Source organism: Haematobia irritans, chromosome 4, assembly GCF_050003625.1.
Source record: "Haematobia irritans isolate KBUSLIRL chromosome 4, ASM5000362v1, whole genome shotgun sequence".
Lineage (NCBI taxonomy): Eukaryota > Metazoa > Arthropoda > Insecta > Diptera > Muscidae > Haematobia > Haematobia irritans.
Window position 1 is genome coordinate 165,513,164 of NC_134400.1, and position 27,944 is coordinate 165,541,107.

General features: G+C 27.3%; 1 protein-coding gene across 6 annotated transcripts in view; it reads left to right on the plus strand.

Annotated features, from left to right (window-relative positions):
* The window catches only part of nmo (serine/threonine-protein kinase nemo), a 371,265-nt gene extending 347,745 nt beyond the window's left edge, over positions 1-23,520 (plus strand). For 5 of the 6 annotated variants that reach the window (XM_075304007.1, XM_075304008.1, XM_075304010.1 and 2 more), the window contains 2 exons: positions 944-1,037; positions 19,812-23,520. In XM_075304007.1, coding sequence (XP_075160122.1) covers positions 944-1,037; positions 19,812-19,866 — 149 coding nt within the window. In that variant the 3' untranslated portion in view covers positions 19,867-23,520. Of the gene's footprint in view, positions 1-943; positions 1,038-1,309; positions 1,841-19,811 lie in introns of all 6 variants that reach the window. The other variant, XR_012721345.1, reaches the window with a different exon arrangement.
* The last annotated feature ends 4,424 nt before the right edge of the window (positions 23,521-27,944 follow it).

Below are 27,944 nucleotides of genomic sequence, written 5' to 3' on the forward strand. Positions count from 1 at the left end.
ATGGACTAACTTATAATTTAGAAAACGGTGTTAAGAAGTTTTAAGATATCTTGCCATTGGCCAAGTGCTACCGCATCCCAAGTAGAGGTGTGCACGTGACACGAAATTGTCGTGAGTCACGCTGACTGCAACGGCGTGAGTGTGATTAACCAACCAAATGTCGTGCGTGAGCGTGAGTCACGAAAATAATATGTTCGTGGGTGTGCGTGAGTAACGAATTTTGGAAAAACACGCTCACGAAAATAATCCCGCTTACGAACATAAAATGCTTACGAGTTGAATTTATTTATAATTTTTGTGACATCCTACACCCAGAGAAGGAATATGATCACCTCAAACATGTTTTAAGAGCAAAATGTTATTTTTGGGTGGTGACCATGTAACATGGTTTTCGCAACCATGTTATTTTCTCGGAAATCATGTATCTGATTTCGGCAAGCAGGTTAAATTTGACGATACAATAACATTTTAGTGATAAACATGTTACATGGTCACCATACAAAAATAACATTTTGCTCTTGAAACATGTTTGAGGTGATCATATTCCTTCTCTGCGTGTAGGTAGTAAGAGTTTTATAACGCACTCAATTTTAACCATACTCATGTTCTCAGTCAGGTTCTGTAGTTAAATCACTCATAAAATTATTCGTGAGTCACAACATTAAAAAGATTTTCGTGCGTGAGTATAAATTTTCTTTTCGTGAGCGTGCGTACGTGAGTGTACGTGATAAAGAATTCCCTGTAGTGAGTGTGCGTGCACACCCCTAATCCCACGTAATTCGATTGTGAATGACAGTCTTTAGACAGTCTTACGGCCATATATACTCGTTTTAGTTTAGAATTAACGAAATTTTACGAAATAAATACTCTGATTTGTAGTATATTTGAAGAAATTGTTTGATTTATGATTTTATTTAATTTGTAAAATTTTTTTGCATTACAGAGGAAATGCATAAATTCATCGCCGAACAACTACAGACGGGACGAGTTCCATTGTGTATAAACCCACAAAGTGCAGCATTTAAAAGTTTTGCCAGGTAAATTTGTGTTTTAAGACTAAGTTAATCCTTCCTATTTCCATATAAATTTATTATCTATTCATTCCGATTAATACACATGGTATTTTCTTAATCTGTAATACTAATATATTTTGCTCTTTCCACTATTATATCAACAACTGAAATTACATCCATTTGCTTTTATTTATTTACAAATTGTGTTTTTTGTGTTTTAATTATCATTTAATGTTTTCTCTTCTTTTTTTCTGGAAATAACACAACCATTTTTTTCAAAACCACATATGAAAAAGCCAATAAAATGGAAAAAAAAAAATAAACCACAAAATAGTTCTACTACAACAAAACACTGCTGCTAAATCGTATACAGAAAAAAAAACAAAAAAAACTCAAAAATAGATCAACGAATTTTCTTCAATAAATGAACAAGAAGATGTGTATTCCTATTTTATAAAAAAATATGATTCTATAAACAAATATGGAGCAAACGAAAAGGGAAATTTGGATTAAATAAGAAAAGATTCCAAAATGCATTTAATCAAATGATAGAAAAAAAAACACAAAACAGAATTACAACAAAGTTTTTACCTTGTATATTGTGTTTGTTTACATGAAAACATTCAACATAGATTTATGGTCACAGGCCTAAAAGTATGCAACATTAAATGGTTATAACTGAGTATGGAACATCAATACATGGAATAAAATTTAATTGTTTTGCCAATTACATTCACCTGCCACATCAACAAATACCAGCCACATCTCAGTCTCTGCTAATAATTTGGGGATTTCAACTGAATGCATTCTTGCTTTCTGCTATATAGGTCTGTGTGAAAAAAACTTGAAATCTTTTTGTTTCCATTGTAACTATAATTTATTTATTGATATTTGTATATCATATTGTATTTTGTATTTGTTTTTTTTTTTTTTTTTTTAAACAAACAAGGCAGTCATTACAAGCAAGCACAAACAACAACAACAATAGCAATAATCACATAATAGCATTTAAAAAAAAAAATAAATAAATAATATTGTCTGAGTTATAAAAGTGACATACACAATTGTAAATGTAAATTTCTATAATTACTGATTCATTTTACCACTTTCCAATTAATTTGATGTTTCGAATGAAGGGATAATGTCATTGTAATATGTCTTTATATGTATGTACATGAAAAAGTAAACATTGCATAATTGAATGATTTATTCTGATGTGGATTCTGCAAAAATATGGAATTCAATAGTCGATTATAGTGGCATCCCCTCCGATAAAAGTCAAGGACAATTTCTATAGGCGATTTAAATTTATTTGAATTCATGCAAATTAGTTGATTTTAGTTTAATTTTATCAAATGTGAGAAATTGTTTCATGTTTTAATTATATGAACAGCGTTGCCACAATGAATATTTATTTCGGACCACCATTTTTCCAAAATTGGACCAAAATTCGTGCCAGCGGAGGAGCATTTTTCCAAATTAAATTAATATCATTTACCCCCATTTTCATGAAGCTCCGTTAGTGCTACATTAGCTAATGAACTTTTAATCCGTGATAACTACATATCTGTCACTTTGCGTATATATTTCAAATGCCAGTTAGAAACTTAACTGTTGAAAATTTTTCAGTTAAAGTTAACCGGAGAAAAGATATTTCCATTTTTCTTTCTATTAACTGGCAGTTAAAGCCTAACGGAGCTACATGAAAATGACCGTTAATTGTTAATTTTTTCCAAAATTTTACTTCGATAGAAATATTTGTCAACTTTTTATTTATTTCTAAAGGAAATTTTTGTGAAAATTTTAATTCTATAGAGATTTTTATCAAAATTTTATTTCTATAGAAAATTATGTCAAAATTTAATTCTATAGAAAATAATGTCAAAATTTTTTGTATGTACCCTAATAGAAACAAGTATAAATGGCCGTAAGTTCGGCCAGGCCGAAGCTTATGTACCCTCCACCATGGATTGCGTAGAAACTTCTACTGAAGCCGATGGCAAGGTATGTTAAAACTTCCTAACACCGTAATATATACCACATAGTCCATACGTGGTATATATTAACCCTCCGTCATACACATGTTTCGATAGTCACAATCGTAACACATGGGGCCTGGCCAGACCCACTATGTATTTTAATGTATTTATATGGAAAATATGCTATTTTGTTGATATTATTACATTATTACTGTCGTATTTTCCGTCCTGATTTTTTCACACATCGATAGGTAATAAAATTTTAGGAGGGTACCAGAAGTTTTAAGTCTCTACATACAAAAAAATTTTAATTGAGTTTAAAAAAACTCAATTAAAAATTTAATTGATTCAACAAATTTTTTAATTGAAACAAAAATCAATCACAAAAATAATAGCATCAATTAATTTTTTAATTGGATCCATTAACTTTTTAATTGACCTTCAATTAATTTTTTAATTGATACTATCATTTCTGTGATTGAAGACATTTCAATTAAAAATTAATTGGATCAATTAATTTCGTGATTGAATCAGAAAAAATTTTTTTTGTGTGTAGATATATTATAAATGTATTTTAATTACAATTAAAATCGAAAAAGGTCTGGCCAGACTCATGTGTCTGTCCGAGGGTTAAACTAAAAAAGGCTGATTAAATACGTATATAATTAATTATAATTATGGACCGATATGGACCAATTCTTGCGCGTTTGTTAGAGACCACATTCTAACACCATGTTCCAAATTTCAACTGGATCGGATGAATTTTGCTCCTCTAAGAGGCTCCGGAGGACAAATCTGGGGATCGATTTATATGGGGGCTATATAGAATTATGGACCGATATGGACCAATTCTTGCATGATTGTTAAAGACCATATACTAACACCACGTACCAAATTTCAACCGGATCGGATGAATTTTGCTCCTCTAACAGGCTCCGGAGGTCAAATCTGGGGATCGGTTTATATGGGGGCTATATATAATTATGGACCGATGTGGACCAATTTTTGCATGGTAGTTAGAGACCATATACTAACACCATGTACCAAATTTCAGCCGAATTGGATGAAATTTACTTCTCTTAGAGCAATCGCAAGCCAAATTTGGGGGTCCGTTTATATGGGGGCTATACGTAAAAGTGGACCGATATGAACCAATTTTTGCATGGTTATTAGAGACCATATACTAACATCATGTACCAAATTTCAGCCGGATCGGATGAAGTTTGCTTCTTTTAGAGCAATCGCAAGCCAAATTTGGGGGTCCGTTTATATGGGGGCTATACGTAAAAGTGGACCGATATGGCCCATTTGCAATACCATCCGACCTACATCAATAACAACTACTTGTGCCAAGTTTCAAGTCGATAGCTTGTTTCGTTCGGAAGTTAGCGTGATTTCAACAGACGGACGGACGGACATGCTCAGATCGACTTAGAATTTCACCACGACCAAGAATATATATACTTTATGTGGTCTTAGAGCAATATTTCGATATGTTACAAACGGAATGACAAAGTTAATATACCCCCATCCTATGGTGGAGGGTATAAAAATTACGTTCCATAGTCGTGAACGGACGGTGACAAAATGAAACGGAAACGTTCACAAAAAATCAAAACGGAATGTTCACAATTTCGTCCACGGGCGTTCACGAACGGCATTCATTTTTCTTTAGCCATGAAAAGCCTTAAATCGTTAGACTATGTTATGGCAACTCCATCGGTGGTGCAATGTGCTAAGGCGACTGTTAACGCGTATGGTGCAGAAAACACAGGTTCGAGTCACGCTAGCGGAAATATTTTTTTTTTTTAATTTTGTTTATAAAGTCGTAACCATAACGTTTTCAGATCATGAACGCTGGTTGTTGTTTTGACAACGCATGGTGTCATTTTGTCGTTGTCAGATTGACAGCGCCTGTTCACAGTTCGACACCACATTAGTGTTGATTCACTTTCATGAACGAATCGTTTTTAAATGAGCACGCCGTGCATGATTTTTTCTATGTGTAGATATTTTTATCAAAATTTTATTTCTATAGAAAATTTTGTCAACATTTTATTTCTATACCAAATTTGTCAAAATTTTATTTCTGTAGAAAATGTTGTCAACATTTTATTTCTATAGAAAATTTTGCCAACATTTTATTTCTATATAAAATTTTTGCATGATTTTGTATCAATACAATTTTTGTTTTTAAGTTTATTTCTGTACAAAAATTTGGCAAAATTTTATTTCTATAGAAAATTTTTAAAAAATTTTATTTCTATAGAAAATTTTTAAAAAATTACCGATTTAACGAAAAGGGACCAAAATCAACCAAATTTCATTTGGTTCGACCATTGGACCAAATTTAAAATTTTTTTGGACCAATTTCCGATCGGACCAAAATGGCAACCCTGTATATGAACTATAAATGCAAGAAAAAATGTATACACGGACGAAATATACTGTTTTTCATATGTTTGGGTTAAAAATTATGTGTTTGGAACACAAATTATTTAACACAATATTTTTAAGTGCAAGCATATAATGTTCATAAACTAACATAACATGTATGAGACATATATTTTTCATATGTTAGAACATATTATATTTGGGACATAAAATTTTTGTAAATATCATATACTTGGATGCAAACATATATTAATTTAGAAATAGCCTATAGGTTAGGTTAGGTTGTAGAGGGTGACATGAATGTCTTGTATTGATGCCCACTTAGACCAGTATAGGTCCATTGTGATCCCTCGATGTGATTTTTCAATCTTTCTTCTTCCGAGGCGGCCGCTTTGTCCCAGAAACTTCCATCTGCTCGTTCTCTTTGAAAGAAATCTCAGAATGACCAACCAGAGGCCCTGATGAAGGCAAGTATGTTTCTTAAGCTGCACTCCCGTAGATCAGTGAGAGTCTGAAAGAAAAAGGAGCCCAGTATCTTGTTTCTTCTAAAGGATAAAGCTGGGCACTGACACAGGAAGTGATACGAGTCCTCCGTAACTTCCGGGTCCAGGCACCATCTACAGATATCATCGTCTTTAAGTCCTATTCTTACCATGTGTTTCCCAAGTGTGTTGTGTCCTGTTATGATACCAATCAATGGCCGTAATTCCTCTCTGTTCATCGACAACAAAATTTCACAGTTCCTACGTTTCTTTTCATCCCATATCAACTTGGTTTGCTCGCAACCATCCGAAGAGACCCAGCGTCTTCGGCATTTCTCATCATATTTAACCTCTATCCTGTAATGATAAGAAGATAATGGAGGAAAAACGTCCGCTAGGACGTTGTTCGTTCCACGAGCACCCTCCTTAGCCAGCACATCCGCTTCCTCATTTCCTATTATCCCATAGTGCCCAGGTACCCAGCACAGAGTTATATTATGCTGTTCAGTGAGAACCTTGAGTTCTCGACGACAGCGGCTGACTACCCTAGACCTTATGTCAGCACTGCACAATGCCTTTATAGCTGCTTGACTGTCGATGAAGAAACTGATATCGCTTCTGTATAACGGCCTCATCAACAGCGACTCAGCAGCCTTCGTGATCGCATAAATCTCAGCCTGAAAAATACTGCAATCACTATCCAGCGTGTAAGACTCCCTTATTCCTAGTTCACTACAATAGATTCCACTGCCCGTTCCTTCCTCCATCTTTGATCCGTCCGTATACATGTTCAGGGTTCCGAAGGGTATCCTCCTGTCTTCCCACTCTTCCATACTTGGTATAATGTACGTCGGTTTGTGATGATAAACATGCTCCGTGGCCATATGGTCCGTCTCTCTATACTGCCCGGCCAGAATTTCAGTATGCCTGCAGTCTGTCCTCTCCATCGTGTTCAAGCTCCTAAGTCTCAGAAGTGTCAGTTCAGCCGTTTTTCTTACGTGTAAATCGAGTGGGATAAATCCCATCGGTACCTCCAGAAATAGAAATAGCCTATAGACATATATGTGCTTAGAAAGAGAGACCTACACACAATTTTTTTTTTCTGATTCAATCACTAAATTAATTGATCCAATTAATTTTTTAATTGAAATGTCTTCAATCACGAAAATGATAGTATCAATCACAGTTTTAATTGGGCATAGAAAAAATTCTTGATTAAAAAATTAATTGATTTTTTTTTGCAAATTTCAATTAATTTTTTAATTGATTCAATTAAAAATTTAATTGATGTTGATTGCAAAACTCAATTATTTATTAAAAAAGGTAACTATTTTTAATTACTTTCTGAATTGGCTTAGAGTTTTTATTTGGATTAACAAATGATTGTTTGAAATATATTTTTAATTAAAAATTACAAAAAAAAAATCAGCCTTTTCTATACTCTCCACCATAGGATGGGGGGTATATTAACTTTGTCATTCCGTTTGTAACACATCGAGATATTGCTCTAAGACCCCATAAAGTATATATATTCTGGGTCGTGGTGAAATTCTGAGTCGATCTAACCATGTCCGTCCGTACGTCTGTTGAAATCACGCTAACTTCCGAACGAAACAAGCTATCGACTTGAAACTTGGCACAAGTAGTTGCTATTGATGTAGGTCGGATGGTATTGAAAATAGGCCATATCGGTCCACTTTTACGTATAGCCCCCACATAAACGGACCCTCAGATTTGGCTTGCGGAACCTCTAAGAGAAGCATATTTCATCCGATCCGGCTGAAATTTGGTACATGGAGTTGGTATACGGTCTCTAACAACCATGCACAAATTGGTCCACATCGATCCATAATTATATATAGCCCCCATATAAACCGATTCCCAGATTTGGCTTGCGGAGCCTCAAAGGGAAGCAAATTTCATCCGATCCGGCTTAAATTTGGTACCTGGTTTTAAAATATGGTCTCTAACAACCATGCAAAAATTGGTCCACATAGATCCATAATTATATATAGCCCCCATATAAACTGATCAGGGGATTTGGCTTGCGGAGCCTCACAGAGAAGCAAATTTCATCCGATCCGGTTGAAATTTGGAACATGGTGTTAGTATATGGTCTCTAACAACCGTGCCAAAATTGGTCCATATCGGTCTATAGTTATATATAGCCGATCTCCAATCACACAAAAATTGGTCCATATCGGTTCAAAATCATGGTTGCCACTCGAGCCAAAATTAATCTACCAAAATTTTATTTCTATAGAAAATTTTGTTAAAATTTTATTTCTATAGAAAATTTTGTTAAAATTTCATTTCTATAGAAAATTTTGTAAAAACTATATTTCTATAAAAAATTTTGTTTCTATAGAACATTTTGTTAAAATTTTATTTCTATAGAAAATTTTGTCAAAAAAAATTTTTTTTGTTATAGAAAATTTTGTCAAATTGAATTATATACGTATTTAATCGGTCTTTTTTTATTTAATATATACCACGTATGGACTTACTTACAATTTAGAAGACGGTGTTAGGAGGTTTTAAGATACATTGGCATCGGCAAGCGTTACCGCAACTCAAGTAATTCGATTGTGGATGTCATTGGTTAGAAGAAGTTTGTACGCAATCCATGGTGGAGGGTACATAAGCTTCGGCCTGGCCGAACTTACGGCCATATATACTTGTTTTAACTGAATTAGTCCTCCGAATTTGATTAAAAAGTTTATTGTATCAATTAATTTTTCAATTAAAAATTTTAAAATTTTCAATCATTGACTTAATTACCTTAATGTTTCTATCATGATTAAAAAGTATTAATTTATTAATTGAAAAAATTTTCAACTTCAATTAACTTTTTAATTAGAAATATTTGATTAATTAGAAATATGTGATATTTTTTCTGTGTAGAGAGTATGCTGCAAGTAAAAGAATGGAAATAACCAATTGGCACCATAAAAATGTCATTAAGAGTATGTCTATGTTTTGAACAATACATAACAATTTTTGTTGGGACCAATCGTGAAAATATGTATGCTTGAAATAGAATGTGTTTGGGGTATATGTTACAGAAGCGATTTTTTTTTTGAGGGTGTACACACACATTTTTTTCACATTCAATCATAAAATTAATTGATCCAATTAATGTTTTAATTGAAATCACGAAAATGATAGTATCAATCACAGTTTTAATTGAGCATCAAAAAAATACTTGATTAAAAAATTAATTGATTCAATTAGCAAATTTCAATTAACTTTTTAATTGATGTTGATTGCAAAATTCAATTATTTTTTTAAATTAAAAACGAAACTATTTGTAATCGCTATACTATATTTCAATCACTTTCTAACACTATTTTTAATCCTTTTTAGTTTGATTCACAAATTTATAGTTTAAAAAAAATTTTAATTAAGATTTAAAAAAAATATATCCATAATTTGTTGGCTGTCTTATTTTTCCGAGTTTGATTAAAAAGTTAATTGTATCAATTAATTTTATAGTTTAAAATTTAAAAAATTTCAATCATTGACTTCATGTATCTACTTTGATTAAAAGATTAATAGTATCAATTAATTTTTTAATGGAAAAAGTTTTTAACTTCAATTAACTTTATAATTGGGAATATTTTGGTAATATTTTTTACTGTGCATAAAGTATACAATGTTAATAAATTCTAAATTCGATTTTTTTTTGTATTTTTTACTGTGCATAAAGTATACGATGTTAATAAATTCTAAATTGGAATAAATTTTAATGTTGTGCCTTTTTTTAAGTTGTGCCCTTAGAAGTACTTCCAAATTTGTTTGCTGGGATGGTACATAATTTTCGAGAAAATAACATGTTTGCCATAAAAATGTTCCATGTTTGCCATACAAAAATAACATTTTGCTCTTGAAACAACCCAGCAAAAATTAATCTTCAGCAGCTTTGTAAGTGAAGTCAAAGTCAATCAGCACTTACAACTTTGCGCAGAATAGTAGTGCATACTGTATATGCACACTAATATTTATGTGCTTCCAATTTCATAATTATTTTTTGCTGGGATGTTTGCGTTGATCATATTCCTTAACTGGGTGATAGTCATAATAAAAACAAGTATATACGGCGGTAAGTTCTAGGCGAGCCTGAATCTTATGTACCCTCCACCATGGATTGCGTAGAAACTTCTACTAAAGACTGTCATCCATAATTAAATTACTTGGGTTGCAGCCGATGGCAAGGCATCTTAAAACTTCTTAACATCATCTTCCAAAATTGTAAGTTAGTCCATGCGGGATATATAGTAGACAAAAGAAATGTCGATTAAATTCGTATATATTCAGTTCTTGGCCGGTATATATAGGGAAGAAATAATTATAAACCGATATGAACTTTTGTGCGATAATTATAGTGCCAGAATTGAAATATGGGGGTCGCTTTATATGGGGGCTATATACAATTATGAACACGAGTCTACCAAAAATGACAGATTTTTTTTACTGTTTGGTAGATTGGTAGAATTCTTGATGTTTTGGAAGATTTTGCAAAATATTCCCCTCCGACCATGAAATGCTTCATAAATTTTCTAGAGAAATAATATTCTGACAAAATTTTCTATAACAAGTTGGCTGATAAGTCCCCGGTCTAACAAAGAAAAACACATTTTTTTTTGTCAAAATTCGTTTTTATTATTCAACATAGTTCCCTTCAAGAGCGATGGAACGATTATAACGACCTTCCAATTTTTTGATACCATTTTGGTAGTACTCCTTCGGTTTTGCCTAAAAATAGACCTCAGTTTCGGCGACCACCTCTTCATTGCAGCCAAATTTTTTCCCTGCGAGCATCCTTTTGAGGTCTGAGAATAAGAAAAAGTCGCTGGGGCCAGATCTGGAGAATACGGCGGGTGGGGAAGCAATTCGAAGCCCAATTCATGAATTTTTGCCATCGTTCTCAATGACTTGTGGCACGGTGCGTTGTCTTGGTGGAACAACACTTTTTTCTTCTTCATATGGGGCCGTTTTACCGCGATTTCAACCTTCAAACACTCCAATAACGCCATATAATAGTCACTGTTGATGGTTTTTCCCTTCTCAAGATAACCCAGCAAAAAAAATTGGAAGTTCTTCCAAAGGCATAACTTTAAAAGCACTTCCAGAAGATGCACTCCCAATGATGTTCTTTATTTTAACTACCGAGGAAGTTATTTTAATTCAAATTTTTATAACTTGATTTGTTCATACTTTTAATGGGTAATTTTAACTTTTTTTGTTTCAAATAGGTCAAAAACAGAGTAAGAATTCATAAAATGGTACAAATCATTTAAATTTTGTCGAAAAAAAAGGTAAATCCAATTTGAAAAAGTTGTGAATTTTTGAAAATATTTGAGGTCGAACGTTTCCGACAAGCGTAGAATCCATTAAAAATTATATAAAATTATAAAAATTATTTATTTGACACAATATCACAGAATTTTTTAATTTACATCCAAAACATTGAATTCGGACCACACCTAAAGAAGTGATGCAAATTCAGTGCAACGGCTGTTAAAATGGAGGACTGCCGTCCTATGACAACCCCATGGTAAATTCATCGCTTCTGCGTCAATTTTGCACCACTTCCGGATCCAAAAAGAACATTTTCATTACTTTTTTGGAGACGTGTTTTTTTTTTTTTTTTTTTTTTTGCTAGGAAACCCATGTTAAATTCATCGCTTCTGCATCAATTTTGCACCACTTCCATATCCAAAAAGAACATTTTCATTACTTTTTTGGAGACGTGTTTTTTTTTTTTTTTGTTGCTAGGAAACCCATGTTAAATTCATCGCTTCTGCATCAATTTTGCACCACTTCCGGATCCAAAAAGAACATTTTCTTTACTTTTTTGGCGACGCTTTTTTTGCTGGGGCAACATTGCTTTTAGCTTTCCTAATGCCAGAATTTATCATATAAAGCTTTTCACAAAATAACTGTCATATCTAATAACATTCGACGTTTTCTTTTTGTTTTTTGCTACAAATTATTAATCATATGCATATAAACATATCAATATATTTTTTTTTGGAAACTTGTAAATAAACAGAAAACTAAATTTGTAAATAGCTTATAAATATATCTTCTTATCCCTAATTTTTCTAATTAATAATATATATATTTTAACTTAGTTAATCTCTTCAATTGTCCATATAATAATAATAATTTTAATATATATTTCTATTTTGCAAATGTTGTTTGTTTTTTTTTTTCATGCTATTTCCATGTTGTGTGGTTTCTATTTGTTTTTTGTCTTCCCTAGTTTGGCTACTTTAAAATAATTCCATTACACGATAGTCTCCCAAATTCCCAGAGCGCATATTTTGCCTATTTAAATAACGCGTCCTACATTCAACCAGCATTTTAATGAGAAATCCTTGGCACTTAAGCATTTTCGTAATTAACACAGCACCGAAATTACCGAAATTAATGCTTTGATTGACTGACCGACAACAATTCTAGATATCAATTTGGAATGCCTTTCTCCCTTCCCCATACATCCCTGCGAAAAAAATCAACACGACATTAGCAGCAGTGAATATTGAGTAGAATTGTTTTGTTGTGTACTGTGTGATTATAAATATAAGCCTTTTTCCACTTAAAAAAAAATATATAAAAATTTTAAGAAAAAAAAAAACGATTTATTTATTATTATTTTTTTCCTTTTTTTTTGTTTATTGCCATGGTATTTTGTCCATAGAAATTTTTGTTTCTGTTTAATTTTGTTGTTCTACAAACACACATTTACAATTTTAGTTTCCAATTCAAAATCAAAAATACAAATAAATTATTTAAAGAAATTTCAAGCAAATGTTTTGTTTAATATAATTAATTTTGAATTGAATCCTATATTTGCCCATACACACACGGGGAATTATATTCCAATTAAAACTGCCAAAAAAAATCAAATAATTAAATTTTCAAGAGAACCAATCAAATCTTTAATTACAAAAAATATATATAACGAACATTTTTCTAATTAAAATCTTAATTGAATTTTAAAAAAATACTCTATTAAAAATTTAATTGATTCAACAAATTTTTTTAATTGTAACAAAAATCAATCAAAAAAAATAATTACAATAATTAATATTTTAATTGACTTACTATTATTTCTGTGATTGAAGACATTTCAATTAAAAATTAATTGTGATCGAAGACAAAAAATATTTTTTTTTTATGTAACCGTACAAAAAAACAACATTTTTTGTCTTCAATCACAAAATTAATTGGTTAGTTTTTGAATTTTAACTGCTTCAATCATGGTGTCTGATTGTATCAATTAATGATGCCAATTAAAAATTAAATGTTTCAATTAAAAATTTAATTGATTCAATAAATTTTTTGTGATTGATTTTTATTTTGATGAAAACATTCAATCACATAATTTTCTACACTGTTATATTAACAAAATGTGTCATTAAATTTAAGCCATTGAAACAAAATCGTTGATTTAACGATTTTTTCATTATTATAATAAATTTTCTATTAATCAACGAAACGTTGCGTACTATTAACGAATATTTTTATTGTCATCATGAAAATTATTCGTTATATCAATGAAAAATTTCCATTTGTTCAATTTCAATGAATTTTTCGTTGTTTGTAATTAAAGTATTTCTCAAATTGAATTAAGACTTGAAAAAATATTGCATGTTTTCTAATTAAATAAAATTCAATTGAATGAATTTTTAACGGAATAAATTAAATTTTTAATAAACTCATAAAGTTCATAAACAGTTGACAGGGTATTTGGCATGTAGTATTACCAATTCAAATTACCATTTTTTTACATAGAGAAATGGAAGTAACGAACATTTTAAAATCCATTCATTTTTTCTCACTATTACCATTGATGCCCTTTACCATGCAATGGTGGTACAATGGCTTAATGTTTAATCCTTATCTTGCTCTCCACAAAGAAAGTTTTTTTTCAGTAAAAGTTTTAATCGAAATTGCTTCAATCATAAAAATTTTACTATCAATCACAGGATTAATTAGAAAGAAAAGATAAACTTCATTAAAAAAAATCATTTTTTTTCGATGCTATTTATTAATTTTTTAATTGTTTTAATAAAAATGTTGTTACAACCCTTAATTATTTTTTTCAATTGAAGCAATCAATTATTTGTTATATTTTTTTTTAATTATGTATAATTTTTTTTTCTCTACATCAAAGATTTTCTTGTATTTTTATAAGAGTTTATATTTATGAATTATCCAATTGTAACTACACTGGGACTTTTTTTTAATATATTTTTAATTGGAAATATTTTTTTTAAATTAATAATATTAATTGGTATAAATAATATTTTAATTCAAAACATAAACAAATTCAATAATTTTCCTAACTGACTTAACTTTTAATTTGATTAAAAAGATAATTGTATTTTAATTGATTACATTTTCAATTTCAAGTAACTTTTTAACTCGAAATATTTGATTTGATTTTTTATTCTGTGTACTAGATAAAAAGACAATGTGAAGTTGGTATCACTTTATGTCATCTAGCCTTTATACTAAATCTTAAAATTAATGTTAAAATAAATGAAAATTATAGAAATATAAAAAAGTTATAATTTAATGAAATGAAAACAAATCAATAAAATTAATTTATTATTTTTTTAATAACGAATAGAATTATATGGTTAAATTGAAAACAAAAATTATTAGCGATATTTAGAATATTTTAATTGTGAATTTGAACATAAATATAATCTGAAAAAGTTAACCAAGGTCTAAAATTTTGACTTTAGATTAATAGAATTGCACCAGCGTTACCGTTGAGAATTTCTAGAAAGTGGCACAAAAAGTATCACAAGCAATAAAAAGTGGCACACTCATTTTAAAAAAGTTGCACACTCTTTCATATAGAAAATTCAACAATTAAACGCACATATATCATAGAATTAGTGAAATAATTTTTTTATTTAGATCTACACTAGTGAACCATTAGTTTTATCTCCATTTAGTTGAAAATCTTTGAAATTTGATATTCAGAAAATTAACCCGATTTATCTACTATAGACAATTTATTCATGCATACTTTTAGGCGGTAAAATTATACACTTATAATGTTATGGTAAAAAAGCAAACTTGCTTACAAATATAATATTTGTCTCGTGAACTGTAGTATTTGCGAAGAATAGAATCATATCTGTAATCTTAACGCTATTTGCTATCGAAATGCTCAAAATATACTACAGTATAAATGAAAGTAATTAAAAAGTGGCACAGTATGACAAAAAAGTGGCGCAAATTGCAAAAAGTATTACATTTAGTGGTACAACAAAAAGGTGGCACAAAAGTATCACCGCTTGAAACAAGTGGCAATTTTGCCACTAAAGTGGCACAACGATAACGTTGAATTGCACTACACTCACAAAAATAATTCTTATGAGGCTTCTTTAAAATAAAGCCATTTTTGAGGATGTTATCTATCTAGGCATACAAATTTATTTTTTTTTTATAATTTCCATTCCTTTCTTTTTGCGATATTTTAACAAAGCTATTTATGTACATATAAATATCGGCTTAGAAATCCAAGTTATAACATATGCCTCAAAGTTACAAATATTTTCTTAATTTCAAAACAAACAAAAAAATTAAACAAAATTTGCAAAATCCTCAAAATAAGTCTTCGTCTATATTTGAAGCTTCTTTACCTTTAAACCAAAGATTCAATATCTCAGTTAGTTTTTATGGTCTTCAAACGACCAGTAAAGTTATCACATGCTGCACGAAAGTAGCTCTTCGGTAATTTTGTCAAAATTTTATTTCTATAGAAAATTTTCTCAAAATTTTATTTCTATAGAATTTTTTTTATTTCTATAGAAAATTTTTTCAATATTTTATTTCTATAGAAAATTTTGTCAAAATGTTATTTCTATAGAAAATTTTGTCAAAATTTTATTTCTTTAGAAAATGTTGTGAAAATTTTATTTCTTTAGAAAATGTTGTGAAAATTTTATTTCTATAGAAAATTTTGTCAAAATTTTATTTTTATAGAAAGTTTTCTCAAAATTTTATTTCTATAGAAAATTTTGTCAAAATTTTATTTCTATAGAAAATTTTGTCAAAATTTTATTTTTAAAGAAAATTTTCTCAAAATTTCACTTCTATATACAATTTTGTCATAATTTGTTTTTCTATAGAAAATTTTGTAAAAACTTTATTTTTATAGAAATTTTTGTTAAAATTCTGTTCTATTTTATTTCTATAAAAAATTTTCTCAAAATTTTATTTCTATAGACAATTTTGTCATAATTTTTTTTCTATAGAAAATTTTGTCAGAATTCTATTTCTATTGAAAATTTTTTCAAAATTTTATTTCTATCGAAAATTTTCTCAAAATTTTGTTTTTATAGAACAGTTTCTCAAAATTTTATTTCTATAGAAAATATTCTCAAAATTTTATTTCTATAGAAAATTTTCTCAAAATTTTATTTCTATAGAAAATTTTATCAAAATTTTATTTCTATAGAAAATATTCTCAAAATTTTATTTCTATAGAAAATTTTCTCAAAATTTTATTTCTATAGAAAATTTTATCAAAATTTTATTTCTATAGAAAATATTCTCAAAATATTATTTCTATAGAAAATTTTATCAAAATTTTATTTCTATAGAAAATTTTCTCAAAATTTTATTTCTATAGAAATTTTTTAAAAATTTTATTTCTATAAAAAATGTTGCAAAATTTTATTTCTATAGAAAATTTTCTCAAAATTTTATTTCTATAGAAAATTTTGTCAAAATTTTATTTCTATAGAAAAATTTGTCAAAATTTTATTTCTATAGAAAATTTTTCGAAAATTTTATTTCTATAGAAAATTTTCTCAAAATTTTATTTTTATAAAAAATTTTCTCAAAATTTTATTTTTATAAAAAATTTTGCAAAATTTTATTTCTATAGAAATTTTTTAAAAATTTTATTTCTATAAAAAATGTTGCAAAATTTTATTTCTATAGAAAATTTTCTCAAAATTTTATTTCTATAGAAAATTTTCTCAAAATATTATTTCTATAGAAAATTTTATCAAAATTTTATTTCTATAGAAAATTTTCTCAAAATTTTATTTCTATAAACAATTTTGCAAAATTTTATTTCTATAGGTATTTTTTAAAAATTTTATTTCTATAAAAAATGTTGCAAAATTTTATTTCTATAGAAAATTTTCTCAAAATTTTATTTCTATAGAAAATTTTGTCAAAATTTTATTTCTATAGAAAAATTTGTCAAAATTTTATTTTTATAAAAAATTTTCTCAAAATTTTATTTCTATAGAAAATTTTCTCAAAATTTTATTTCTATAAAAATTTAAATAGAAAATTTTGTGAAAATTTTATTTCTATAGAAAAATTTCTCAAAATTTTATTTTTATAGAACAGTTTCTCAAAATTTTATTTCTATAGAATATTTTGTCAAAATTTTATTTCTATAGAAATTTTTGCCAAAATTTTATTTCTATAGAAAATTTTGTCAAAATTTTATTTCTACAGAAAATTTTGTCAACATTTTAATTCTATAGAAAATTGTAAAAAATAATACAATGTGGTGAGTGCGATGGTGCTTTAGGAATGTCCATGGTCTGCGAACGAAATCTTTGTTTTTTTCTCAAAATTTTATTGTTTGAAAATTTTCTCAAAATTTTATTTCTATAAAAATTTAAATAGAAAATTTTGTGAAAATTTTATTTCTATAGAAAATTTTCTCAAATTTTATTTCTCTAGAAAGTTTTGTCAAAATTTTATTTCTATAGAAATTTTTGTCAAAATTTTAGTTCTATAGAAAATTTTGTCAAAATTTTATTTCTACAAAAAATTTTGTCAAAATTTTAATTCTATAAAAAATTGTAAAAAATAATAAAATGTGCTGAGTGCGATGGTGATTTAGGAATGTCCATGGTCTGCGAACGAAATGTTTGTTTGCCCAGGGCTTCAATACTATATTTAGGACATTTCCCCGATAATATGCGGCATTTATTTGATCTCGTAGTCGATGAATATGGCGTTTGAGTTCTGGTGGCCTTTCGAAGGTGTAAATCAGCTGACCTCTTTAGCAAGTAAATCCGATCACTTTGTTCACAAACTGTTCAATGTGGATTGGTTTATCTTCAAAAAAACAAAACAAATTAGGGATTTGGTCACTTTCTTACTTCCACTCTAAGTTGTTTTGTGAATTTGTGAGCTCTTGAACTTTAGGGAATTTTAAAGGCCCATATGTGTTGGATCCGTTGTTGCAATATGTTCACCGCACGATCAAGTTTTCTACCACCTTCCTCAAAATAAGAAATAGCCTATATTTTTTTTTTCTTTAATCCGAAATTTCAATGCATCAATTAATTTAAAGGTTATTATTTTTTTTTTTTTGTTTAATTAAATTTTTTTTCTTTATTACTACTTTTTTTAAAGCAAAGTTTAAAAACTTTCTATTGATTAAAATCAAAGAAATTTGTCCTTAATATTGTCCTAAAATGTTTAGGTTTCCATAATCTCTCATATTAGGTCGACTTTTAAATTTTTACTTTTTTTTGTTTCAAATCGACTTATTGATATTATCGAAAATGGAAAATGTTAATAGTGTCATAATGAAATACTTACAAAATTCTTTGGTTTGAAAGGAGAATATTATGTACACTCAAAAAAAAAATTACCTGGATCCAAAGATTTTGACCTTCCCTGTAGGATTTTGCTTCCGAGCCAAAGATGCGGCTTTTTTTTTAAATAAAGAAATTTGAAGTGACCTATCTAACTTTAAATCTAGGATCAATTAAAATTAAAATTAGGATATAGATCTCATTTATGGAATTTGCATTCCCATTTTTCGCGGTATATTAATAAAGCTATTGACGTACAAACAAATGACAGTTTAAAAATCCAAATCATAACGAATACTTCAAAGTACAAAATACAAATAATTACAAAAAAAATTTTAAACCAAAAATGCTGAATCCTCAAAATAAGACTTAGCTTATAATTGAGGCGTTTAAATCTAAATATTCAATATTTCAGTTAATTTAACCCAATCCCGCCTTTAGGCGGGCTTCGAAAAATCAGTAAACTTTTAGTAAAACACACCTTAAGACAACAAAAATGGGTAAAATAAAAAGAAATCTTAGTAAAATATGTTCAAGAGGCTTTGCAGCATATACTGAATTTTACCGCATAAATTTTTCTTGTTTCGTTTTCTTGCTTTTGTATCGTTAACATTGAATATTTAATCAGCTGGCAAAAAAATTGGGGCATTAGAGGGTTAAGGACAATTTCTTTAAATAAAAAATGTGTTTATTTTCTTAAGGCCAAATTTACATTAATTCAAAGACATATGACTTTAAAGCTGGGACGCAAATTTCGAAAAGTTGAGTTCTAAATTTAAGAAAAAAAAGTTTTTAAAGCTGAGATTGTAATCTTTATTTTAATTAAATTACCATTATTTTAAAGAAATGTGTCCTTAATATTTTATAAATTCCACATGCTAAATCTAAAGGTTCAATATTTCAGTTAATTTAAGGACAATTTCTTTAAATCAAAAATGTTTTTCTTTGTTCTAAGGAAAATTTACGTTAATTAGTATGTCTTTGAGTCTAAAAAAAGGGACGCAAATTTCTAAAATATGTATCCTAAATTTAAGAAAAAATATAATCTTATTTTAATTAAAATGTCATTATTTTAAAGAAATGTGTTCTTAATATTTTGTGAATTTGCGGATTCTAAAATTTTGAAACTACAACATCACGGAAATATATATATTTTTTCGTGTAGATATTTCTATGATAAACATTTTTGAAAATATCTAAAGTTGCTATAATAATATTTAAGTTGTTGTTTGTGCCTTTTGTTTGTATAACTCAATTATTGTTTATATATCACATCTATAATTCACTAAATAAAACATTACAAAAAACCTTTGGAATAATTATTTTTCTCTTTTGCAGTTCAACGGTGGCGCATCCTTCCGAATTGCCACCATCACCACATCAATGGGAATGACGGCAAAATGAGGCCATAGCTGCCTAAAATTTGAAATTCTAAATAAAATAGCCAAGAGATATTACAACAATAACAACTAATTAATAAAACTCTTAACAACTACCATTACAACTTTTAAAACGAAACATAAGAAACTTCCAAGATTTTCTGCAAAGAAAAAGAAGAAGAACAACTAGAAGAAAATCCCCTCCTCAAGAGCCATTTTAACCATAAGACAAAAACAAATAGGAACTGTCCTATATTTCTCGCTAGCCACATTGTATTGTTCAAAGGACTTTAAAAGCATTTAACAGTAATGCAATGACGATATGTAAAAACAAAAAAAAAAAAACAAAGAAAAATAAATCGAATGCAATTTTTCGTGGAAAAAATTAAAGAAAGAGGAAAAAGAAATTTTGTAATGAAAATAACTGAAGCCACAACAACACTTCGTACACAAGAGAATACAGAACAGATAACTCTTGAATCAGGATGTGTTAAAGATTAAAACAACAACAACAACAACAAAGAGTAATCATTCCACCACCGATATTTTTAATATAAAATACAACAAAAGAAAAACAAAAAAGAAACTAAACTTAACAAAAAATCACCAAGAAAATCCCCCAAAAACTGACTGGATAAGAAGACAAAGAGAAAGCAGAAAAACCATCATTATGAGTAAATAACAAATATGGACAACCATACAATAAAAACAATAAACAAACAAACTAGTCTGAGTCCTTTTTCCCCCACACCCCCCACCCCTCCCTTCATCAGCGTTTAAGATTAAAATAAATAACAATGGAGCTACGTTCAAAACTTTAATCCCACAATGAAGCTATATTAAAACTTAAACTGACGTCTCCTTCCCCCCCCCCCCCCCCCCCCCTCAATCCTATCCTCAGATATAGTATTACGTAATTATTCCGAAAAAAAAAATAATAAAAAGAATGGAACTTAAGGCGACATTGCATGCATGCATGATAATTAAAAACAACAAAAATAATATTATTCAAGTAGCAAAAACGAAAAAACAAAATTTAAAAACATATAAATATATGTATGTATTAAAAATAATATCTTCAATTTAGACACACCACCAACGCCAACCTAGAAAACAAAGCGTTATTTGAATTACATTACATAATATTATGAGAAATGTTTCAAAAAAAAAACAAAAAAAAGTAAACATGTACTTTATTAAGAATCACAAAAAGAAAACAAAATCAGAATCTATGATCTAAATCTATTTAACAAAACAAATCTTATCTATGTATGTACCATATATTGCAAACTGAATATGAAACAAATTCTATTTATTGTCTCACATATAAAAAAATACTAAATTCTTGAAACACACAAATATGTAAATCTAAAAAGAAAAAAAAAGAACAAAACAAATTCTTAAAATTCCCTTGATTTTTCCATGAAAGAAGACTAGTTATAATTTTCGATAGATATCGATTCATTTTTGCTTACATATTTAATATAAAATTCCAAAACTATAATTAAATACAATGGGAGGATATCAAAAAGAAATTCTACATAATTATTTTAAACGGGAGATTTAATCATACTCTGCCAAAAGTAGGCAATAAAAAATTCATTTTTGCTTACATATATATTCCAAAACTATAATTAAATCCAATGGAAGGGAGATTTAATCAAAATCTCCCAAAAGTAGGCAATAAAAAATTGCAAAATATTTTAATTAACAAATATTTGTGCATATCTTCAAATTAAAACAAAGTCAGAATTAAGCAAAATAACAAAGTCCACATAAATATTTTAAATGGGGGCTTTAAGCAAACTCTCCCAAAAGTAGTTTACAAGCTATTTATTAACTTATTTTTGGATAACATATATTTTTTTTCTACAACTCTTTAGTTGTAGATAAATATATTTTCGTCAAAACTCGAACCCCTAAAAAGTCATCCAAAACAATGGGGGAATATCAAAAAGAATTTCTACATATATATTTTAAATTGTGTTTTAATCAAATTCTCCCCAAAGTAGGCAATATAAAATTATCATGAAATTTAAATTAACATTAAATTATTAAATATATTTTTTTGTCAAAATTCGTTAAAACTCTAATATCAAAACGAAATTCCACATAAATATTTCAAATTATGGTTTTATTCAAACTCGCCCAAAAGTAGGCAATAGTAAATTGCAAAATGTTTCAATTAACAAATATTTTTGTAAAGTTTATTGAGTTTATCAACTTTTTTGTTATTATTAAAAAAGTTTTGCATAAGATTTTTCTGGACTTTAACTTTATTTGTCTACAATATATTTTTGTCAAAACTCTTCAAAAATAAACTCTCCCAAAAATAGGCAATATAAAATCGTACAAAAAAATTAATGGACAGATATTTTTTATCTTCAAATCTTTTGTCATCCAAAAAACAATGGGAGGATATCAAAAAGAAATTCTACATATATATTTTAAATGGTGTTTTAATCAAACTCTCCCAAAACTAGGCAATATAAAATTACAAATAAATTTAAATTAACAAATAATTTTTTACTTATCTTCAATTTAAAACCGCCAATCTTTAGATGTAGATTGGCGGTTTTAATTAAAACTGTAATTAAAATATTTTTTTTTTTGCCTACAATATATTCATAGGCAATATAAAATCGCAAAAGAATTTCATTAACAGATATTTTTTATCTTCAAATCTTTAGTTGTAGATAAATATATTTTTTCAAAACTCGAAGGAAATCCCAAAAAATTCGTCCAAAACAAGTATATTAAAAGAAAATTTAACATATATATTTTAAAAGGCGTTTTAATCAAATTCTCCCAAAACTAGGCAATATAAAATGAAAAACAAATTTAAATTAAATATTTTTTATCTTCAAATTAAAACCGCCATTCTGTAAATGTAGATAAATATATTTTTGTCTAGTCTCATCAAAACTCGAAGGGAAAGCCTTGAAAAAATCGTCCAAAAGCAAGGGTAGTATATAAAAACGAAATTCGTTATAAATATTTTACATTTTGGGGTTTAATCAAAATCTCCTAAAAGTAGACAATATAAAATTGCAAACTATTTAAAATAACAAATATTTTTTTCTATATTCTCAAATTAAAAAAAATCAGAATTAAACATAAATAGTTTAAATGGTCGTTTAATCAAACTCTCCTAAAAGTAGGCAATATAAAATTGCAAAATATTTAAATTAACAATAAGTTTATTGTCTTTATCGACCTTTTTCTGATTTTTAACTCTTTTGGATTCTGGGCTTTATTAAAATTTAAATTAGGCAAGTTCATCCAAAGTAAGGTGTGTATGTCAAAACGAAATTCTACATAAATAGTTTGAATGGCGGTTTAATCAAATTCTCCTAAAAGTAGGCAATATAAAATCATATTATATTGTCCTATTAATTAACCAAAAAATTTTAGAATCATTTTTTTGGGTATTTTCTCAAAGCAAAATCGAAAATAGTACAGTAATCCCTCGATTTACGTCGTGATTGGTTCAGGAATTTGACGATGTTAATCAAAACGATGTAAACCGAATTAAAAATTGCTGATATTTACTCCTAAGTCCATTTATGTTGTATGTGCATTAACATAATAAAAAAACTTCAAAAATAAAGATAATTCAGTAATTTCGGTAAGAATTTCAAAAAATAAATGTTTCGCGATGTCATCATCGTTGATACTTATTTTACTTATGGAAGGCGTTTCTGGTAAAGTGGCAAAACAAAAATCGACGACTTAAATCAAATGGCAACATAAATCGAAGTTTGATGGAACAAAAAATTTTAAGACGTAAATCGAAACAACCTAAACCGAGACGACGTAAATCGAGGGATTACTGTATCTATTAAAATTCCTATATATTTTTCCCTAAACGACTTTAGCTCACATCAATAACAAAAACAAAAAAAATCTAATTTGCTGATTAAATCATGCATTAATTTAATCAATTATCAATCAAGATTTTTTTTAGCTGTTTATAGGGTTATTGAACTTCTCCAATTAAAAAAAAAATAATAATAATAAATAAAGAGTTAACGAATTTTGTGGTTTAAGGAACCTTTTTAGATTATATGGGCAATGTTTTAGATTTACTTAAAGGTCGGCTTCTCTATCGTTGAGGATATAGAATTGATCTGCCTCATTAAGGCTTATTGAAATATAGTTTGGGGTTTTTATAACAACGATGATAGACTACACACAAAAAAAAATTCACGAAAATTTTTCCAATTAAAATTTTAATTGAGTTTTAAAAAATATTCAATTAAAAATTTAATTGATTCAACAAATGTTTTAATTGAAACAAAAATCAATCACAAAAATAATAGTATCAATTAATTTTTTAATTGGATCAATTGACTTTTTAATTGACCTTCAATTAATTTTTTAATTGATACTATCATTTCTGTGATTGAAGACATTTCAATTAAAAATTAATTGGATCAATTAATTTCGTGATTGAATCAGAAAAAAAATTTTTTTGTGTGTACGGAAATCATTTGTTTTGACTTCAGTGCAATGTGTTGTGAAAATAAATTTTGATTTTTATATTGCTAGAAAAAATCCAAATATTATCAATTTGTTCTTTTTGCAATTTTATTTATTTATTTATACAGAGCATGTATTCTAAACCTATTTGGCCAAAATAAAATAATTTAAACGGTCTACCCAATATTTCAAAATGTTTCAATGTGACGTACTTAAATTTTTCCCATTCATAATAAATATTTTTCCCAACAGAGTATTTGATGAAGATAATAATTGCTCTCAACTTTTATTAAGACGGTTTTTTTTTTACTAAAAGCTGATTATAATCAATTTGCAGTTTTCTCGCTCGTCCAAAAGCAAAAACTTTTTATCATATTTTTTCATTATCCATCAATCCCCACAAAAGATATATTTTTACTATATACTTTCATGATAATTCATCTCTGCCAGAGTTTATATTTATAAACCATGTTTATTTATTTTTTGGCTTAAAGTATTATAGTGTAATATACGGTATGAAAAAAAGCGAAAATAATGTTTCTATATTTTTTTCCTAATATTGCCAATTATTTTATAATAATTATAGTTTTTAAAGAAACTACATTTACAAAAAAAATTGTCTATTTTGAAATCATCATTATGAATAAACCATAAAATGTTTGCATGATATATAAACGTAAATTCCCTTTTGATTATTTTTTGAAACTTAAAAATCTAGTTTTGGAATTTTATATTAAATTCCATAAGAGAAAATCTCACAGTATCAACAATAGAATAACATAGAAACACAAAATTACAATTTTTTTTTACATTTAATATTATTAATTTGCCAAATTTACCTCAATTTCTTAATATAAAACAAAATAAACTATATAATAAAAGAAAAACAGAAAATGTATTGTAATTATGACAAAAGATATATTATAGAATATATATATATATATATATATATATATATATATATATATATATATATATATATATATATAAACAAAATCACACAAACAATACATAACAAAATTATTATGTACTACTCTACTTACTAAATTATATTTAAAATTACTATTATAATTATTATATATACACATACACAAAGAAAACAAACTCATGTAAACATAAATGTAAATTAACACACAAAAAACAGAAAATCGCTAAACACACACCGAAACACTCTCCCCTTAAAAATTTAAATTAAATTTGGTAGCTTTCTTTTAATTAATATTAAAAAACAAAAATATTTTATTTAGATTTTTGTCAACTATAAAAATATTTTTTTTTCTTTAATTTTTCTTATGCATTTTTACTACTTTTTTCGTTTTTAGCTTATTATAGTAGCTGCTTTATTCTATAATAGTCCTTTTGTATCAAAGAAAAATATTTAGACATTTTTTACTTATAAACTCAAAGAATAGGCTGTTTTTGTGGCACTCCTCTCATATATATATCTGTCTATTATAGTAAATTGTTCTTCTACATGTATGTGGTATGTGTTGTGTTTTGTCCGAAAGCCAAAATTAAAAAAAAAGCAAATATATTTCTTATTAATCTTATTGTTATCTAGGCATCATTTCTTCAACCATGAAACAAAAACTAAAATGAAAAAAACAAGAAATTGAAGAGAAAAATTTAAAAACTCGTGTTAACTAAACCTTATATCTTTTAGAATTTCTTAAGCCAATGATTTGTTTTCATTTCATATGGGAGAAGAAAATTTTTAATTTTCTTTTGGATATAAAAACCCCAGAGAGGATAGTAATAGTAAATATTTTTGTTTTAAATTTAAAGTAGAAAAAAATATAATTCAAGTTTAAATATAACTCAAAATCTGAAAGTAGCAACGGCCTTTAGGAGTCATAAAATTAAGAGAGAGACCTAATGCTTTTACATTCAAAAATGTATTTTCCATGTTTACAAATTTTTGATAAAGAAAAAATTAGCTTAGCTTAACTTTTCAACATTTGCAGAATTAAGAAAAGTTAGTCTGAGGTTTCACTTTGAATTTTTTTCTGAATTTCAGTTTTACCACTACTATGGGTATTTCAATATACATGAGTAAAGTTATTAGTTTTATTTCTGTTACTAATATTTAATAAATAAAATCTAAAAAATATATTTTCACGATATTGAAATATTTACGAAACCATAAAAAAAATTAACAACAACTTTATAAATTTTCTACATTATGTATGTTTCTCTCCCAAAGTGAAAACAAATGTCTTATTTTTTTTCTCAAACTCAAATATCTTTATCTTTGTCTAACAAAATTCTTCTCATAATGACATCGAAATTCAATTATAAATTGTCCATACTATTAGAAAATTTATTCATTGGTATCACAAATCGCTATTTCAAAAATTCATAAATGCTTTACAAAAAAAAAATGTCATGTAAAACAAAACACAAACCATAATCTCGAACGAAAAACTACACTATACAAAAATGTTCACCTAAATTTTCTAAAAATAATTTTATTATAAACAAAACTGAGTTAACTATGATAAGCATAAGCTACTTCATGGGAATAAATTAAATATTTTAAATTTCAAATTAAACATATACCAGTCAATGATAATTTTTTTTTAATTTGAGGAAATTTTCCTAGAAATAAATAAAAACAAAAAAAAATAAGATTTAATACTCAAATAAATATGTTTGTAGTAATAAAAAAAAGTATGCTGAAAAAAAGGAAATCTTAATTACACACAAAAAAATCTGATTCAATCACGAAATTAATTGATCCAATTAACTTTTTTAATTGAAATGTCTTCAATAACAGACATGATAGTATCAATTAAAAAATTAATTAATTAATTGATCTAATTAAAAAATTAATTGATCTAATAAAAAAAAATTAAATGATACTATTAATTTTTGTGATTGATTTTTGTTTCAATCATAAAAATTAGTTGAATCAATTAAAATTTTCATTGAATATTTTTTTAAACTGAATTAAGACTTCAATTGGAAAAATTTTCGTGAAAATTTTGTCTATGTAACAAACCGAATCTGCTGTGATTGTTGAATCTTAGAATTTTGACTATTATCTAGGCTTACAATGCTTTAAAATTCTACACCCAAAGAAGAAGTACTTTCCTCTGGAACGAAATTTTAAACAATTTAACTAATTTCTTTTGGAGCAAATAAATCCGAATTTATTATAAGTGATTTTACGATTGTCTCTATTTTGTTTTTATTTGCCTTTAAAGAACATTTTTTAGCGTCAAATGCAAAACTTCGCTTGTCTGAAATTTCGATCCTCAAAAAATCTACAATTAAAGCAAATTTAAAAACAGGCTATACAAAATATTTAGAATCCAAAAAAATAAGTATTTCTAGGATTGGCCATAAGAGCATAATTAAATATTTCCCTGCATTGGAATAGAGGATATTTTAGAAAAAGCAAAGCCTAATTTAGTTTTATAACTGAAACTAAGGACAAAACTGTTTTTTTTTTTACTCCCTAAAATTTATAGTTGAATACCATTTTAATCTCCCACAACACCGTTGCCGTTAAGAATTTCTTAAAAAAGTGGCACAAAAAGATTCACTCGCAAAAAAAGCTGGGCCACTCATTTCAAAAAAGTGATGCATTTTTTTTGTAAAAAACTAA